At 34.5% G+C, this 19,021-nt stretch overlaps 1 protein-coding gene across 1 annotated transcript in view; it reads left to right on the plus strand.

The window, feature by feature from the left end:
• The first annotated feature begins 6,351 nt into the window (after positions 1-6,351).
• LOC147387697 (GDSL esterase/lipase At1g31550-like) overlaps positions 6,352-19,021 on the plus strand; it is a 31,250-nt gene continuing 18,580 nt past the window's right edge. The window contains exons 1-2 of the mRNA XM_086420859.1: positions 6,352-6,669; positions 9,604-9,810. Of these exons, the coding sequence (XP_086276985.1) occupies positions 6,432-6,669; positions 9,604-9,810 (445 nt within the window). The 5' untranslated portion in view covers positions 6,352-6,431. The remainder of the gene's footprint in view (positions 6,670-9,603; positions 9,811-19,021) is intronic.

Here is a 19,021-nt window from a genome sequence, read left to right on the forward strand (position 1 = left end):
AATTCAAACTAATAACCATTCATCTCAACATTGGAATCATTTTCAAATGTCATCACTGATCTCATCAATTTTGTTAAATACTCATTTTTGAAATGAATTAAAATAGTTCATCATTATCATCTTATATAGTTGTTTATCGAGATTCTTCGGATCGTCTCGTCCCCCACCGAGACCAAGATGATGTGAACAAATCAAACCCTTACAAAATGAGTGAAACGGAATCAATACATATTAATGAACAAACACGAAACCCAATCTATGCTAGTCAACTTGGCCAAGTTTTTCAAAATTTCGAGTCATTATGTGACTGATTCACAGTGAAAATCTCACTTGGATGTCTTACCCCAAATATTGTGGTCATCAACATGAATTCATCTTATATATATTAAAAAAAAAAAAAACCAACACCTGAAACAGAGTGAGAACTTGAAAGTTGCAACCAATTAGTATTAGCTCCCACAATCACAAATTACATAAAAGAAGAGAAACAATCCAACCAACCATATAATTAGAAGATGAATATTTTTTTACACATTCTTGACGCCATATTGAATTAATTTTTTCGACTTAAGTGCACGAATTCTAACAAGATTATTCTTAAATTAAAAGAAGAAGAAAAAAGCTGTTTGAAAATTAGCAAAAAAGGGTTTACTTGAGGGATCTGAGTAGTTTTCCCACTACTAATCTGATGTCGGGACGAAGAATGATCTTCCAATTAGTTCGTTGATTCTCAAAAGAATACCAAACAATTGGGCATCAAAACTTGTTGATTCAGGCAGAATACAAAGTAATTGAAAAAAGAAAGAGAAAACTCTCTGGAAAAAATAAATTTTATTAATTCAAGGTTGTTCCCCTATATTGGAATTACAATACTATTTAAAGAAAAAAGTTTTATTCCTAGAAAAACATGAAAATAATCAAAATAGAAAAAAAAAATACTAAAAATAGTAAAAACAACCTAGGGTAAACGAAGGAATCAAGCCTAAAAATAAGGGAGAATCGACGATGCACGATTCTGACTTCTATAACTAAAGTATTAACAAAACAACATTTTCCTTAAATAGCAAAAACATCTAAAAAGTAGGGCAAACGAAGGAATCAGACCTAAAAATAGAAAGTTCATAGCTTATTATGGATCTTGAAGGTATCGACATTTCTATTCAAGAATACGTCTCCTCAAATTATTCTGAATCCATCACTCGTTTAGATCTATGGTCCCACTACATCATTCTGTCTCAGGTTGGAAGGAACTCATCCTCAAGTTCAAGGCGTCATTGTTTGAAGCACATGATCCACTTGCCTTTAAGATCAACTTCTTGTACTTAACAACTGGACAACAATCAGGAGGCCATTCGGATGGTGATTCTTCGGGATACACATTGATGAACTATTCTAATAGGATTTTAACCATAGTTGGGACATAATTGAAATCTATCTCTTCCCAGCTTTTATTGAACCAAGAAAGTGCGAAAAGATTTGGATGAATTGGAACTCCTATTTGTAATTTTGAAAAGATTTTATTTGATAGAACATTTCTTAAGCTTCTATCGTCGATCACCATATCACAAATTAATTCTTTGCTTATTGTGCACGTTGTGAAAGACATTGTTGCAAAGCAAACCATCATTAGATTTTTATTTTGATGAGAAGCACTTCGTGGTGTTCAATCCTCCTCCACATATTCGTAAACAACTTCCTCTTCCTCAACTTCATCATCGTATTCAACATCGATATGATCAGAATGAAAAAAAATTATCTGGATTACACGATTTACTATATTTGAAGTCAGTTTTGATCGTAACGATGAACTTCTCCATGGTTAAGCTTCTAGACCACTCTTGGAGATCAACTCTAATTTCGATATCCCACTTTAGCGAATCTCCACCAAAGTCACATTCCACTACTTTCTTCTTTGATGTGATATCTTGAAATTGATTTTTGAAATCAAGTTCAATCTTGTTTACATCACCTTGCAATGATGAATCTTCTAATGTAGCATCGTCTTCTTGGAGGCATCTCGACGAGAATAACAATCTATGTGATCGACGCAAACTCTGATACCAACTAATGCAGGGCGAAGAACAATCTTCCAATTAGTTCGTTAATTCTCAAAAGGATACCAAATAATTGGGCATTAAAACTTGTTGATTCACACATAATACCAAATAATTATAAAAAGAAAGAGAAAACTCTCAAGAAAACATAAATTTTATTAATTCAAGGTTGTTCCCCCCATATTGGAGTTCCAATATTATTTATAGAAAAGAGTTTTATTCCTACAAAAACATGAAAATTGTCAAAATAGAAAAATATAAAAAATAGTAAAAATGACCTAGGGATGGAAATAGATACAAGTTGACCTTAGAAATAAGGGAGAATCAACAATGCGCGATTTTGACTTCTATAACTAAAGTTATTAACATAACGATACTTTCCTAAAATGACAAAAAAATCTAAAAAATAGGGTAAATGAAGAAATCAAACCTAAAAATAGAAAGCCATAACTTGATATGGATCTTGAAGATGTTGAGTTTTCATTCAAGAATATGTCTCCGCGAATTATTCTGAATCCATCTATCGTCTAGATTTGAGGTCCCACTTGGGCTTGTTGCACTACATCATAGTCTCACCGACAGTGATGGTTGTAGAGTGATTCTCGAGAAGCTGTCATCACTGAGAAAGATTTTGGAAACCAATGGATGAACTTCAACACCTAATGTGACTGCAAACCTAAATTTTTTAGCAACGAAATCGTATTGGAAAATCAATCACAAAATGAAAAGAATGATCTGATCTAGGGATTGAAGATGTACCAGATGCAAGGATTCTCAACCAAAAACTATGGATTTCCACTTCAGATCTACTAATAGACAAAAAATATCAGATCCAATCAACTGAATTATTCCAAATGCAAAGATCTCAACTAAAAACTAGCAAACCAAATTAGATCTAACTAATAATCACATAATATGGTTCAAAATTCATAAAAAAAATGATAGATCAAAAAGAAAATTGACAGAAAACAATATATTACATGAGAGATGAAGGGGTTTCGACGATCTCAACTTTAGGTTTGGCACATCCCTCTCTTTTTCTCAAGTTTCTTTCATTTCTATTATAATGAGAGAGTAAGCAAATTTCCTCTTGAGCAGTCGAGCTTCTTTAGGTTTTGTCCAGACTTCAGATTAAAACTTGAGAGAAAGAGAGTTGCTTCTCATTTTGTAGGGAAAAAAAAAGTGAGACTAGGGGCATTTGGTTTGGATTGTAGATCCTAATTATTGATTCTGATTATGGATTGTCAAAATTAAATTCTGGAAACTGATCTCCAAAATCTAAAATCCCGTTTGGCTAACACTGTTTCTGAAAACTGATCTTGTGGAAAAATTGCCCAATTACACTTCTTGACATTGATACTGTGAGTAAAAATACATGTTTGAGAGATTGAAGATAATGGATTTTTAAAAGAAAAAATAAAATATTTTTAGAAAGAGTTGAAAAAGATGATATTTAGGTCATTTTCTATTAGTTTTCAAGTGAATTGTAATAATTATTATTATTATTGTGTTGCTGTTGTTATTAATAACATAATTATTTATATAATTATATATTAATATTAGTTATTATTATTATGATTGTTGCTTTTGTTATTAGTACTATTATTATTGTTATTAATTGTAATTACATTTATAATTAATTAAAATTATATTGCTATTATTATTAGTTATTTTTATTATTATCATTATTATTTTGATAACATTTGTTATTATTATTTTTGCAAGATGTATTTCAAGAATATCATAAGTAAATAGTTTGTGAGAATTAGGAGAAACAACTTGAGAGCTATTTTTGATTCTCTGGGATTTTGATTCCTGATTATGAAAAAATCAGGTTGATAATCCGAACCAAACAAAGCATCGGTGACAACATGGATTTCCTAACATTAGGTGAAAAGGGCTCAATTCGATGTTTAGGTTTGTTGAATTTTCTTGGATTTAGTCAAATTTGATAGACCTTGGCATCGAATTTACCCGTTTTCACGTAGTGCAAAACTAGGCGGTTTATAATTTCTTTTTCATTAATATAACTTCTTGCTTGACTAGCAAAAAAAAAAAAAATCCGTAGAAAAGAAATACTTATCTAGGAACACTTCATGTTATCTTATCCATCTGATTGATGGTCAATTTGAATGGTGAGGCTGGAAAAGCCCTAAAACAAAGGGTCATGCTCATTGCCCCCACATGTTCTCAAAACACATCCAACTTGTGTTTAAAGAAAAAAAAGAAGGCTTAGGATGTGTTGAGTTTAGTCCTACATCGGACACTAAGGATGTGTTGTGTCTCTCCTTAGAAGCTCTTGGGCCTCCCCATTTATTGCCAATTGGTTTTGGGTTGACCCCCGAAATTTTTCATGGTATCAAAGCGGGCCTTTTTCTTCTTCACATCACCCAGTTCATTTCTCCACGTGTTTTGGCCTAGTCCAGCCCACACGTGTGGGGGTGTGTTGAGTTTAGTCCCCATCGGTCACTCATTGCTTTGTCTCTCTCCTTATAAGCTCTTGGGCCTCTCCACCAGTCATTGCCAATTGGTTTACCCCAAATTTATCATGGTATCAGAGTGAACCTTTCTCTCCTCCACGTCACCCAATTCCTATCTCCACATGCTTTGGCTAGTCCGGCTCACACGTGTCGGGGCATGTTGAGTTTAGTCCCACATCCGATACAAATTGCTTCGTCTCTCTCATGATAAGCTCCTAGGCCTCTCCACTTATTGTCCATTGGTTTTGAGTTAGACCCCAAATTTATTAGGATGCGTTCGACTACCCATGGAAAATGGGCTGAATTTCCATTTTCAATTGTTGTTTGTTTTTGTTTTTTTCAAAATTTTCCATGGAAAATGGAAATCTAAACAAAGTGTGGATTTTGAGAAAGGCGGGGGCAACGAGTGAGAGCCGCATACAAATAATGTTTATGGGTTATTTTTCCCAAAAATTCATGCATTGTCATTTAGATTTGAATGTTAAAGAAAATAATATTTTGAGAATAAAGGATAAATATCCTATAATATTCCGTAATTAACCTATTGATAAATTCTTTGATTTGTTGATGTAAGTGAAAAATCCCTTATTCCAAGAGTTTTTTAACACAAAAAATTTACAAATTCCAAGATTTAGAGACCAGATGTTGCATCCGAACTATTTTCAAATCCCGTAAATCTCCTTCATCATCCAAGGGTTTTTTTTTTTTTTTTTCAAATTAAAATCTTTGTATGAGTACTCTCTTGGAGGTTAGGTTGATCTAATGTAGTGCACGAAATTTTAAGGTACCAACTTTTTATTTCAAACTCATGTCTTTGAACTTAATCTTGTAAGAAGTAATAATGGAAATGCTCTAGCAAACTGCCCTCTTTTGCAGATTCTTAGCTAGAGTAATATCTTTTCTAGTATTTCCGAACACTTCAACCGCTTGCCAAAAACCATTGTTTTTTAATTCTTAAAAAAAAAAAAAAAAATGCACTATTTTGTTCTCAACTTCTGCCAAATCCAATTTTGTTCTCAAGGTTTGCCGTGATAATCTTTAGTTTGAATACAAAATCATGATCCGATGCCACAATAATATTGAGGAAAAAATTTTAAGAAAAAAATAAAAATAAATAAATAATATTTTTCACCATTGAATTTTAATTTTAAATTTGGGAGTTTAGTAGTGTTCTATTTTCAATACCTTGCATCAAAATTTTTTTTTTCTTTTCCATATGAGTTTTTTTCTTGAAATCTAGGGGGCTATGGTGTTGTATATTTTTGCAATATATTACAACTTTTGTAATCCAGTTGAGCTCAACTTCCCTTGATAAGATTTGAAATTTTAGTGAGGAAAGTTTTTCTGTCTCAAAGATTCACTAAAAATTTCACTGGATCACGCATGAAAATTTAAAATAAAACAGTCGGGAGATATTTACGAAAAAGTGATCAACTTTTGACAAATTTACAATTCTGACTCACTGTTCATTTTAATTACCCAAATGTGAATCATAACCAATTTGGAGGTTTTTAAAGTGACTATGTCGTAGGTTTAAAGTGATGTGAAATAGTCATTTCATTCTGAATTTTTTTTAACGGAAACGTGATTGTTCATGTTTTGGTAATTAAAATGAACACTGAGCCTGACTCATAAATAACTCAGCTCACGAAATAGTAATTCACCCAAAAGTCAACATATTTCACTTTTCTTTTTTATTATTATTTTATTTTTAATTAATTAATTAAATTTGTCAGTTTGCTATTAGTCTAAGATTCCATAATCAACATTTCACCAAACTAATATTTTATTAAAAAAACTCTACAATCATTTGACGCTTTACCATCTTCCCAAGGAGAACACCATATTAGTTTATCTGACGGCCCAGAATGAGCAAACTCTCTTCTGTGTCCTTGCAATGGCCTTGTATCCTCTGATTAAACTTCTTCTTGTATTATTAGCCAACACTGCTGGTCCAGTGTTGTGCTGCTACTCCTCCATCTTCAGCTTTGGTGATTCACTTGCAGACACAGGAAACTTATTATACTTAGAAGGCGATCATCCTTCCTCTAAAAGCCGATTCCCCTATGGAATGACCTATTTTCATCATCCAACCGGTCGGAGGTCCGATGGCCGTTTAATTATCGATTTTATTGGTACGTTTATATATATATATATATATATGTAGTTATTCATGCATGATAAATATTTGGGTAATTTAGGCATCTTCCTCCGAGTCCCCATCCCTGTTTCAAGTGTAATGATTTTCTAATTCAACCTGGCAGGATAACTCAAAAACTCATCGATGTGGCACGTGCAAAGAACTGTAGACTTTTTGCATTGCGATGCACAACTGCACATCTCCATAATCATGTGCAGTTCTGTAACCTGAGGCAAAAAATCTACTATTCTTTGCACATACCACGTCCGTGACTTTTTGAGTTATTATGCTAGGTTGAGTTACAAAATCAGCACTCTTGTTTTAATTGTCAGTTAGATGTCGCGTCTCATCCAGGGAAGAGATCGAGTTTTCTCAGATGAGTCATCTCGTCATGAATGAGATAAACCATGACATATTTATGAAAATGTGATCAACTTTTGACGAATTTACGATTCCAGCTCACTGTTCATTTTAATTATCAAAATATGAACGTAACGAATTGGGAGGTTTGAAAGGACTACATTGCAGGTTTAAAGTGACAATTTTGTATGTTTAACATGACTGTATAGTAGGTTTTGCTATTTTTTGCGAGTCACTTTAAACCTGCAAAATAATCATTTTAAAACCTCCGGATTCATTATCATTCACGTTTTGATAATTAAAATGAACAGCGAGTTATCGGAAATTCATCAAATTTAGCTCATGAAATGATAATTCACCCAACTATTTAATTTGGGGGTGGGGGGACCCAAATCTACAAGTACCCGTTGATTCTAAATTTTAACAAATGAATAAAAAAACACAAAAAAGCTCTAGTGATGACAATATTCTATTGCTTTATATACAAGTGTTTATTATTATTATTATAAAATACCATTTAAAAATTATTGCAAGCATCAATAGCATAATTACGGAGTGTTCTAATAAATATACGAGTTAACCTTTTTTTTCAAAAATTAAAATTCATCTTCTTTAAAAGTAATAAACATATAGGAAATATATAAATTATAATTAGAATACATAATTTGTATGAAAACATGAAAAAATTTATGTACGTAATATCTATTAAATTCCATCTTCGTTCTGGTCATGCTTCTTTGATTTCTTTTGGAGAGAAACAAACAGGGCGGCATATTACCTAGATTGTCTTGGGGCTTGTGAACAAGGTTTTTGGTTCTAGTTAAATGGGTATACCTTAACACCCCTATTTTAACTAAAATCGACTTAAAAATCCCTATTCTAAATCTCTTTAGTCTATATCCTCTTAGAGTCAGGCTTAAAATGGACCAAATGATAGAAATATCGGAACCCATTTGGTTCTATCCAATGGGTATCCACAGGTATCTAGAATCAAATTATTTTTGTCTTTTTAAAAAATAAATGGTTGAAGGCTTTCCTATATTTTGAAGTCAATAATATTAGATAAACTTTTCCAAGTTTCCATATAAACTATATATTTAAATTAAAATTGACTTGTCTTTCCTAAAAATTTATTACTTGAAGATGAATAAGCTTTTGAAAAAACATTAATTCGTATCTTTATTTACAAGTAATAAAGTTATATGAAAGACAAAAATTTAACATCAGAATACAAACTTTATATGAAAACATGAAAAATTTTACGTGATATCTATTAACCTTGAAAGGTACATTAATCTTCAATCATTTTTAATAAGAAAAAAATGGTAAAATAAATGAGTTCCGAATACTTGTGGATATGCATTGGGTAAAACCAATTGGTTCCAATTCCTATTTGGTTTGATTCCTATTAGACCCTATTCTAGCCGGGTATTGAAAATACGGATCCGAAACAAGAGTTTTCGGTTAAATGGGTACGCATTGACACCCTTCTGAGAGATATCAATAGGTCTTATCTAACCAGAACCTATTAGAACTCAATAACATGTGGCCCAATCATAACATGAAAAAAATGCCACATTCAACGGTGCAAGGCTGTCAAATTTTATAAAATTCGACAGACCAAGAGGTCAAAATTTTCAGTGTCGAATTTTTTTTTTTCAACGGGTCAAAATTGTCAAATTAATGGAGGGTGGGAAAAATTTGACAGTTCTAAGCCATTGAATCGGGGAACATAAATTTTTTTGACAATCATGGGTTGTCGAAATTCAATTACTAAAATTCGTGGACCTTGGCCCAACAAATTGTCCTGTCAAATTTTCTAATTTTCATGTTGTGAATTGACCTACAAGTTTTGAGTATTTGATTTACACATGAATTCTATAAAGTAGAGACGTCAATAATTAATGATTAATGTCAATTAAATTAGAAATAGAAAATACTTTTTAAGTTTTAGTAGGAAGCCTTGATAGATAGGAATCCTACTAAAGAGGATCTCTAGGCCCTCTATTTCTATTACTTCTCATATTTTGTGATCAGAAAGATTTGCATGTAAATAATATATATATAGAATTCTACTATCATTAGATGAATTTTTTGTCTCATCCAATTCTTGATAATTAGAACCGATGGGTACCTGTAATTCTTGGCAATTTTGATTTCAATTCCACTTATTTTAGAATCGGAATTTGAACTGAAAATAATCAAGATTCAAAACCGAAAAATATAATGATTTTGGTTCAAAGTACCTTTGGAAGTGAATCAACAACCCTTAGATCAGATGTCAATAGAATCCACTCAACTCAAAGACTTGCAAGTTGTTTAATCAAATAAATTTATATTAAATTTTTTTTAGAAATATGATTAATTAGAAACATTTTTCTCCTATAATCCTTATAAGTTTTAAGGTTCTTCACGTCAACCAACCCATGCCCATCATAAAAAAAAATACCTTGACTTTCAGTAAATTCCCAAATAGATTATTAGTTTAATCTCTGGGTTCAGTGAGATCTGTAGATCTCTCTTTGTCACTTTAATGGCCTAAATGATGATGGTGGTCTTGTTAATGCAGCCCAGTCTCTCGGGCTTCCATTATTGCCTCCATATTTGATACCCAGAAACCGCCAAGATTTCAAGAAAGGAGTGAATTTCGCTGTTGGAGGAGCTACAGCATTGGACAACAGTTTATATGAAAATAGATATAACTCCAACTACTCTTTGACTGTTCAACTTGGCTGGTTCCAACAACTTTTGCCTTCTCTTTGCGACCCATTTTCAGGTACTCCCTATTTTTCTTTCTTTATTTCTACTTCTTCTTCTTCATTTTTTTGTACTTTTTTTTCGTGATATGAAGTGTTTTATGATGGATGAGTCATGTTTTTAAAGCTCGTCTGAAAAGTAACATCTTCGACTTTTCCCAAAGAATAAAAAATGGTTCCTTTGTTTAAAATGTTTAGGAGATACATAGGTCTGATTCCAACTTCAACTATTTCTGCTACTTCAATCTTAAGTAAACAACCTTCTCCATTTTTTTCTTAGTATTTTGCTTTTTTTTTTCTTGCATTTAAAAATGTGTTTCGTGGGATATCTACTAGGATTTTATATAATTTCAAATGTGCCTAGAAATTTTGACACTTTATCTATTTAGAAATGTTTTAAAATTTCAGAATATACTCTCCGTTTTTATTGGTAAGCTGGAGTAGGAAGGACCTCCCCCCCTTTTTTTTTTATATTAAATTATCGAAAATAATTACATGTTAAATCATCATGCATAATTCTAGAAAGCCCTTGAGGAATGGAAAAGTTATCCTCAGTCAAAACAAAATCTCTACCTATCACTCCCAACTGAGCTAGCAAATTTGCTTCCTCTCTCGAATGGTAATCAAATTTGCAAGTAGCAAAAGAAGACAGGGCCATAGTTAGCAATTCGGTGGATGGAGAAAAAACGGTATAAAAATAAATCGGGTATCATTCGGAACCAGTTCGCTCAAAAATTCGGTAAAAAATAAAATAAAAAAAAAAAAAAAAAAAAATGCAGGATGGTAAAAATATGATACGGAAATAGTTCGAGAATGATTCGGATCCAACAATTTTTAAAATTTTTAAAAATTCGAATGTATATAACATATGATATGACTTAATAATTCAAATCTACTAATCAAATTATCAATATTTAAATTAAAAATATCTTAAATAAACAAATAAACAATCCACACTCATATTCATCCAATAAAATATATATTCATAATTAAAGATTTAGTTTTAATCCATCTAATAATCAATATAAATAAAAAAGTATAAAACATAATATACTAATTAATGTCAAAATCATTATGTCCCATGACCTAATTAAATAAAAAGAAAAATTCTTGTCGTTTCTAAAAAGTTATTAATACGAAGTAAACGGAAATTTCATCGGATGATAGCGGCCAACGAATAAATTCCATGGTGGGTCGGTGGGGGTGATTTTCAACTTAGGGTTTTTCTTCCCCTCGCTTGAGTCTTGAGTTTTGAAGTGAGAACAGAGAAATACAACGTATTTTAATAAAATATTTACAGAATATATGTACAAATCACGATTTAGTCGTTGGGATTTAAAGATCCGCGAATTAATCTGAATCTTTGAATCCAACATCAGTTCTGATCGGGAAGAGTAATATACGTATAATTTGTGTCTAATTCAAGAATCAATCGCGAATTTATTAACTATGAATGGGGCTATTGGATTTCTTTGATAAGATCCCAAAATTTCCATGAAACCCCTAGCTATTCAAATTAAAAGGATTAAACCCAAAATACATTAAATACCTTACCAATATCCAAACATAAAAAGAATAATCACAACTACCATATTCAAAAGTAATTAAATTAACTTAATAAAAAGGTTCTCCCATCACCCCATCCACCCTTAAATTAAAATAAACATATATAGCCTAAACAAAAAGATTCAATAATAAAATATTAACTAAGCATTTTTGTCCGGCTCATCACCAATAGTCCCATCACAAGCGTAATCTGAAATAATTAGAACCACAAAAGTTACAAGTCTGATAGAATTAATTTATCACCCATTTTTCATCTAGCAAGTAATTAAAAGAAAGTAGTGCAAGTATACAAGTTATAAGTACTCCAAGATTGCGCACTCATCTTTCCAGGTACAAAACAGTGCAACATTTCCTCACTGCAATAATATCCCGAGAAGTTCGTGGGAAGAGAAGAAGCCAAATAGCTCTCCCTTGAACCATCCTAAACCCTCCCCAAACTATTTCTAGATCCCCTTAAACCATCTCCCAAATCCTTCCTAAAACCCAGACACTCAAATCTCATCCAAATAGGAAACACTAGTCTTTTCCTAGAGACATTCCCAAGCTTTTCTAGAAGTTCAACACCCTTCCCAAACCTTCGTACAAACTTTCTAAGTCCCAAACATCTTCCCCGCAAATCCCTGTCCCAATCCCCCCAACTTCTTAAAAAATTGGAATTTTCTCGAGAGTTCCAGAAACTTACTCCAATCCTTCGAAACCTATTAAACCTTCTTGAAACTAATACCAGGCCCATTAGTCAAACCCAACTAAAAGTTAATTGCTCAAACCATTCTCAACCATCACATTGTCAAATCAATCTGATTTTACCATGACCAATCCAGACCAACCTGTAACATCGGTAGGGTAAATCTGGAATGACCCATCAACCATCCCAAACTTCCCCCTATTGCGTACATGCCTATTTGAAAAGACAAGTCATATATCGATCTTCAAGATCAGTCTGTTCTCACCAACATTATAAAAGGGGGTGCACCCCTCATTTCACACACCTTTGAGCTTTCAACTTCGTTTCTTTTGTTCTCACATACTCTCACTCATTCCTTTGCTTTCTTTGTCTACTTGGAAGCCACAATGCTCTCTTGACAACCCGACAAACCTCTTCCCGACGAATCTCAAAGCCCAACCCATATTCATCCAACCTTCCTAATTTCAAACCTGATCCACCAATCACCCACAAAGTCTAACCCCCGCCCAAATTACCCGAGCCATTTCCCAATGTACCCTAATATTGTCGAATCCCTACCCAATTCACCCCGAACATTGCTCTCATTTCTTCAGACGTAGCAGAAGTTTTACCCTCATTACAACTCAGATATTCGGAGCGCAACTGAAGTAATGCTTAATCTTCCGCTAAGCTTACAGGATCCACCGGCCACCACACTTTTTTGTATCATGCCTTATAACATGTTTTCTAGAATTTAGTTGACAAGGGAAAACTCACTTTTGGACAGGCAAAGACCCCTGTGGGGCCAATGAAGACCCACTTAAAGTGGCTCAAGAGAAGATATCCCTCTAATAGGATCCCAAATATCCTAGCCTCTTCTCTGGACAACCCAATCTACATACCTACCGGAACCTCAACTCCTACTCTGCGTAATCCTATTGACATACCAAGCAGTCCAATGTACACTCTAGCATCCCTTCCAGGCAGTCCGATAGACACGCCGATCACTCCTCTGAACAAAGTGAAGCCGTTAGATGATTTTATGATTGACTAGTTTGCACCAGAGTTGGCTTATCCTAACTTTGAAGATTAGGGAGGAAGAAATTATCCCATCTTTCTGTAAAAGGGTTGCATGTTATAAGCACCCCCACTATCCCAACTACGCAACTTTCTTGCTTTTGTTAATAAACTTTTGTGGTTGAGCCTATCTTTTCAAAGTTCCAAAAAGATTGGGCAATAAAAATTCATATCGGCGAAGACGTGACTAATTAATGAATATCAAGTCAAAATCTTGGGCAACAAACCGTTTGGGGTTGAGTCTATCTCTTCGAAGTTCAAAAAGGATTGGGCATTAAAAACCCATCCATCCAAAGACAAGATCGAGATGCGAATGTCGAGTCAAGATTCTGGGGCAATATGATAAGAACTCTCTGTTGCTTCTCTAGTGAACACAAAAGTAGTCAGGAAAATAGTTCTTCTTGTTATTCAATTAAATTGCTGAACTGTCTATATATAGCCTTACAAAAATAATAGAACAAAGAAAAATCTGCTGCCCACATTTTACATGCCTAGTGACTAGGAAACAAACAACTTCTCCCTAAGAATAGGGATTATTCAAACCACTAAGCAACTAACAGAAATAGATCCTAAAGACTCGATCAACATTAACAACTAATAGTTTCATCATCCTCCCTTAAACTAAATACCAATTTATTCAGTTTATACTTGGATCTGTGCAGACCCCCAATAAATCTCTCAGCTTCACAAACATCTCAAGCTTCAATGGTTTGGTCATTATGTTTGCAACCTGTTCTTGAGTGTGACAATGGACCAACTTTACAACTTCATCTTTTGTAAGCTCATACAGAAAATGAAACCTGACATCTATATGCTTGCTTCGACCATGTAATACAGGATTCTTCGAACGCTCAATAGCTGAGCTGTTGTCATAAAAGATCGTTGTACTATCATTTTGAACATGATTAAAACCCTTCAAAATCCTCCTTACTCAAACTGCTTGACAAGCACGTTAAGCTGCTGCAATGAACTTAGCTTCAGTGGTAGACAAAGTGACTATTGGTTGTTTCTTTGATGACCAAGAAACAACTCCTGAACTCAACAGAAAAACATAACCTAAAGTACTCCTTCTGTCATCTAAATCTCCAGTGTAGTCACTATTTGTATAGACAACCAGCTTCTCATCTCCTCTATTTCTATAAAGTATCCCAAAATCAGAAGTCCCTTTTAGATATCTCAACACTCTCTTGGTTGCCTGAAGATGAAGCTCTATGGGACGATCCATATATCTATTCAGAAGACTCACCACAAACATAATGTCGGGCCGAGTAGCAGTCAGATACATTAGACTGCCAACTACTTGCCTGTAGCGACTACTATCCCTTGCTCCATTCTCATCTCTCATAAGTTTACAACCTGGAACACTTGGATTATGGACTGAATTGCATTTATCCAAATCAAACCTTTTTAGCACCTTGTGTGTATACTTCCTTTGACAGATAAAAATACCCTCCGGTCTTTGCATTACTTCTATACCAAGGAAATATCTTATTTTTCCAAGGTCTGTCATGTCAAACTCATGCATCATAGAATTTTTAAATTCAATAATCAAATGCTCATCATTGCCTGTAAAAATCAAGTCATCAACATAGAGATAGACAATTAGAATTTTACCTGCTTCTCCCGCTTTGATGAACAAAGTATGCTCATAAGGATACCTCTTGAAATCTTCCTTAGCAAAATATGACTCTATCCGACTATACCAAGCTCGTGGAGCTTGTTTTAGTTCGTATAAAGCCTTTTTTAACCTGTACACTTTTTGTTCATTACCTTTCTTCTCATAACCAGGAGGTTGCTTGACGAAAACCTCTTCACTAAGTCTTCCATGAAGAAAGGTTGACTTGACATCTAGTTGAAAAATCGTCCACCTTTTTTGAGCTGCAAGAGAAATTATCAATCGAGCTGTCTCCAATCGTGCTACAGGTGCAAAAACCTCAGTGTAGTCAACACCATGTTTTTGAGTATAACCTTTTGCGACTAAATAGGCTTTGTACTTCTCCACCTCACCATTTTCATTGAGTTTCATTTTATACACCCATTTCACACTAACCTTCTTTGTCAGAATAGGCAAATTCATCAATTCCCAAGTATCATTTTTCTCTATAGCTTCAATCTCCACATTTTTCGCTGATATCCACTTTGCATCTTTTAGTGCATCTTCGAATAAAACTGGATCATTTGCTGCAAACATGGCTAAATATGCCATGTCTTCTCCCTTAGATAAATCTTCTCCACTTACATAATCCCTCATCCAACTTAGTTGCCTTCTTGACCTTTGTTCAAGAGATTCAAGGGAAGGATCTTCACCTGAGCTAAATGAATTGCCTTCATTTGACCCATTTGAACCATCAATTTCAGTTTTCTCAATATGCTCATCAGTTTCAGCTTCACCTTCATTTCCAACAGCTGCATCTGGTTCTTTGTTGCCCCAATTCAAGTGAATCAAAATACCTTTCTCATGACTTTTATCCCAATCCCAGCTGCTGTCTTCTTCAAACACCACATCTTTACTTATTATAATCTTCTGAGATATGGGATCATACAACCTATATGCCTCTGATTCCTAACTTATTCCAAGTAAAACACATCTTACACTCTTGTCATTGAGTTTTGTCTTTTTGCAATCAGGAATATGAACATGAGATACACACACACCCTAAAGTGATCCACTGATGGTTTGAATCCACTACAAGCTTCTTCTGGAGTTTTGTTCTTTACTGCAAGAGTTGGACTCCTGTTGAGAACATGAACTGTCCAATTCACAGCTTCAGGCTAGAATGCTTTGGGAATCTTCTTTCTTTAAAGCATACTTCGAACCATATTCATGATAGTTCGATTCTTCCTCTCCGCAACACCATTTTGTTGAGGGGTGTATGCAGCTGTCAGTTGTCTTCGAATACCATTCTCACTACAAAAACTAGTGAATTCAAGTGATGTGAACTCACCCCCACGATCAGTATGAAGACATTTTATACTCAAACCAATATTTTTTTCAACACGATTCTTATATTTCTTGAAGGTAATAAATGCTTCTAACTTCTCAGCCAAGAAATAAACCCAAACTTTTCGACTATAATCATCAGTAAAACTAATCATGTACCCTTTATCGCTATTGGACATAGGGCTGATTGGTCCACATATATCAACATGCACCAATTCAAGAATTTGAGAAGCTCTCCAAGTGCCTTCCCTAGGAAATGGGTCTCTATGTTACTTCCCCACCAAGCAATCTTTACATACCTTCGACGAGGTTTCAAGACAAGGCAGTCCTTTCACCATTCCCTTTTGTTGAATAATTTTCAGACCACTGAAACTTAGATAACCATATTTGTAGTGCCAAAGTTGAGTTGGATCTTCCATGAAAGAATTGAAACAAGCTTCCTCCTTCAATTGTGTTTGAGCAAAGGTCTTGAACATTCGATTCGAGGACATTGTAATCTCCATAATTAGCCCTCTCTTAGGACGATAAATTTTGCATGTTCCTTGTTGTATGAGAATTGTAAGTCCCTTCTCAGCTAGCTGACCAATGCTTATCAAGCTATTCTTTAATCCTGGAACATAGAATACGCCAGTAATAATTTGTACAAAACCATTCACCAGCATTCGCACATTGCCTTTACCTATCACATCCATGCTTGAATTATCTCCCAATTTCACCTTCTCCCTGAAATTTCCTTCAAAATCCGAGAAAAACTCTCTCTTGCCACACATGTGATTGCTGCATCCAGAATCGATGAACCACAATTCTTCTTTATTGGCTTCTTTGTCATCCACGTATGCCATCAACAACATTTCTTTACCACTTTCCACATAACTTGCTCTTGCTTCTGTCTCCTTCTTTGGACATTCATATTGAAAGTGTTCGAGCTTATGATAGTTATAGCATTCAACAATGAATTTGTCAAAGCTCTGTCTGCCTCCTCCTCTTTCGCATCCTTGAATTCCACCACGACCTCGTTCTCTTTTTGCTGAAGACTCTCCAAGAACCTTTAATGCTTGCTCTTCCACAACATGAGCTTTCATACGCTGCTCATGTACTAGAAGACTACTTTGTAATTCATCAATGGTAAGAGCATCCAAATCATTTGACTTCTTAGTAGAACACACCACGTAATCAAACTTGGTTGTCATGGATCTCAAAATCTTCTCAATGACTGCTACATCATCCATCTTTCCCTTGTTGGCTCTCAACTTGTTGACCACAGCAAGAGTGCGAGCAAAGTACTCGTTCACAAACTCTCCTACCTTCATGTTCAGCATCTCAAACTCTTTTTGGAGAGCTTTTCGTTGCGCTTGCAGCACTCGTGCAAAAGCATATATCCTTGTTCAAAATGGTTTCCAGGATCGATCGATCTATGGCTTGGAAGAGATAATTCTTTGCCTTCATATCCTTCAGCCTTGCATCATCAATCACCTTTTTTCTATGCTTTAGTGAGTTGAACTCCTTCTGCTGCTGCAGGAATCCCATCTTCCACTACACTCCAATATTCTTTCGATCGCATGAAATTCTCCATGAGCATACACCAGTGATCATAATGCCCGTCGAACTTTGAGATCACTGGTTGCACAAATCCACTCTTAGTCACCATATTCTCGTTACTAAATACCTTAGAAGACTATTGTTTCTTAATTTCAATCAGGCCCTTGTGATGGGGCTCTGATACCACTTGATAAGAACTCTTTGTTGCTTTTCTAGTAAACGCAAAAGAAGTCAAGAGAATAGTTCTTCTTGTTATTCAATTAAATTGCTGAACTGGCTATATATAGATTTACAAAAATAACATAACAGAGAAAAATTTACGGCCCACATTTTACATGCCTAGTGATTAGGAAACAAACAGTTTCTCCCTAAGAATAGGGATTATTCAAACCACTAAGCAACTAACAGAAACATATCCTAAAGACTCGATCAATACTAACAACTAATAGTTTAACACAATATACCATTTTAGGTTGAGCCTATCTTTTGAAAGTTCCTGTGGGATTGGGTAGTAAAAATCTTCCCTTAAGACGAGACAAAGAGTTGTGATGGTCAAGTTTATTACACCCCCGGTTGAGTATTCGAACACTTGTGCCACCTTGGGCAATATACCCTTTGTGGTTGCGTCTATCTTTCTAAAAAGCCATCGTCAGAGTAGGCCGTAAAAATCCATGCTTCCAAGGTTAGACTGAGCTGCAAAGGTCGCGTCCATCACCCATTTTCCTTTTCTTCCAACTACAGAGTAAACAGTAAAAAATCATGACTCAGAGAATAGACCAATCCAAGAAGGTCGCTTCCATCACCCTTTTTAGTTTTCTACAGTCAGATGGGCCAATAAAAACCCTGCTTTCAAGGTTAAGTCTGCTAAGGTCACGCCTACCACTCTTTTTTCATAACCTTCTGATCCATGTAAAGAGAGCGGACACCACTTATTCCCCATATATAAATTAATTAGTTAATATTATTCTTTCCTTCTTTCATTCATCATCCATCATGTATGCACACCAACCCCGTTGAAAAATGCCCTTTTTTTTTATCTACTTCACTTATCATAGGTAGAGGATAAGGTCCGAAGCTGCAAGGGATCACCCAACCCATAACTAAAAAAAAAACCCAATTGTTTGGCTTAGGATTCAGACTAACCATGAAAAACAGGGAAATCTTGCAAACAAAAAAGATAGAGTCAAGGTCATCCAAGTTTGAATGCTGAGACTCGAATTTATGGAGTGTAAACCCAGTTCCACACTATACTTCTTGCATAAAACCTTGCCCAATCTTCCACCATTCATCATCTATAGTGATGGTACTTTTTGTACTCTTTCTAAACCTTTTCCTATAGTAGGTACAATCTGAGGTGCTTTGCATGCACCTGCATTCATACTATCGTATCATGCATTTCCACCATTGTTTGGTAACGAGGATGACTACAAAGTGATGATCATTT

The sequence above is a fragment of the Akebia trifoliata genome, chromosome 13 (genome assembly GCF_017979445.1).
Source record: "Akebia trifoliata isolate Shusen 1 chromosome 13, ASM1797944v1, whole genome shotgun sequence".
Classification (NCBI taxonomy): domain Eukaryota; kingdom Viridiplantae; phylum Streptophyta; class Magnoliopsida; order Ranunculales; family Lardizabalaceae; genus Akebia; species Akebia trifoliata.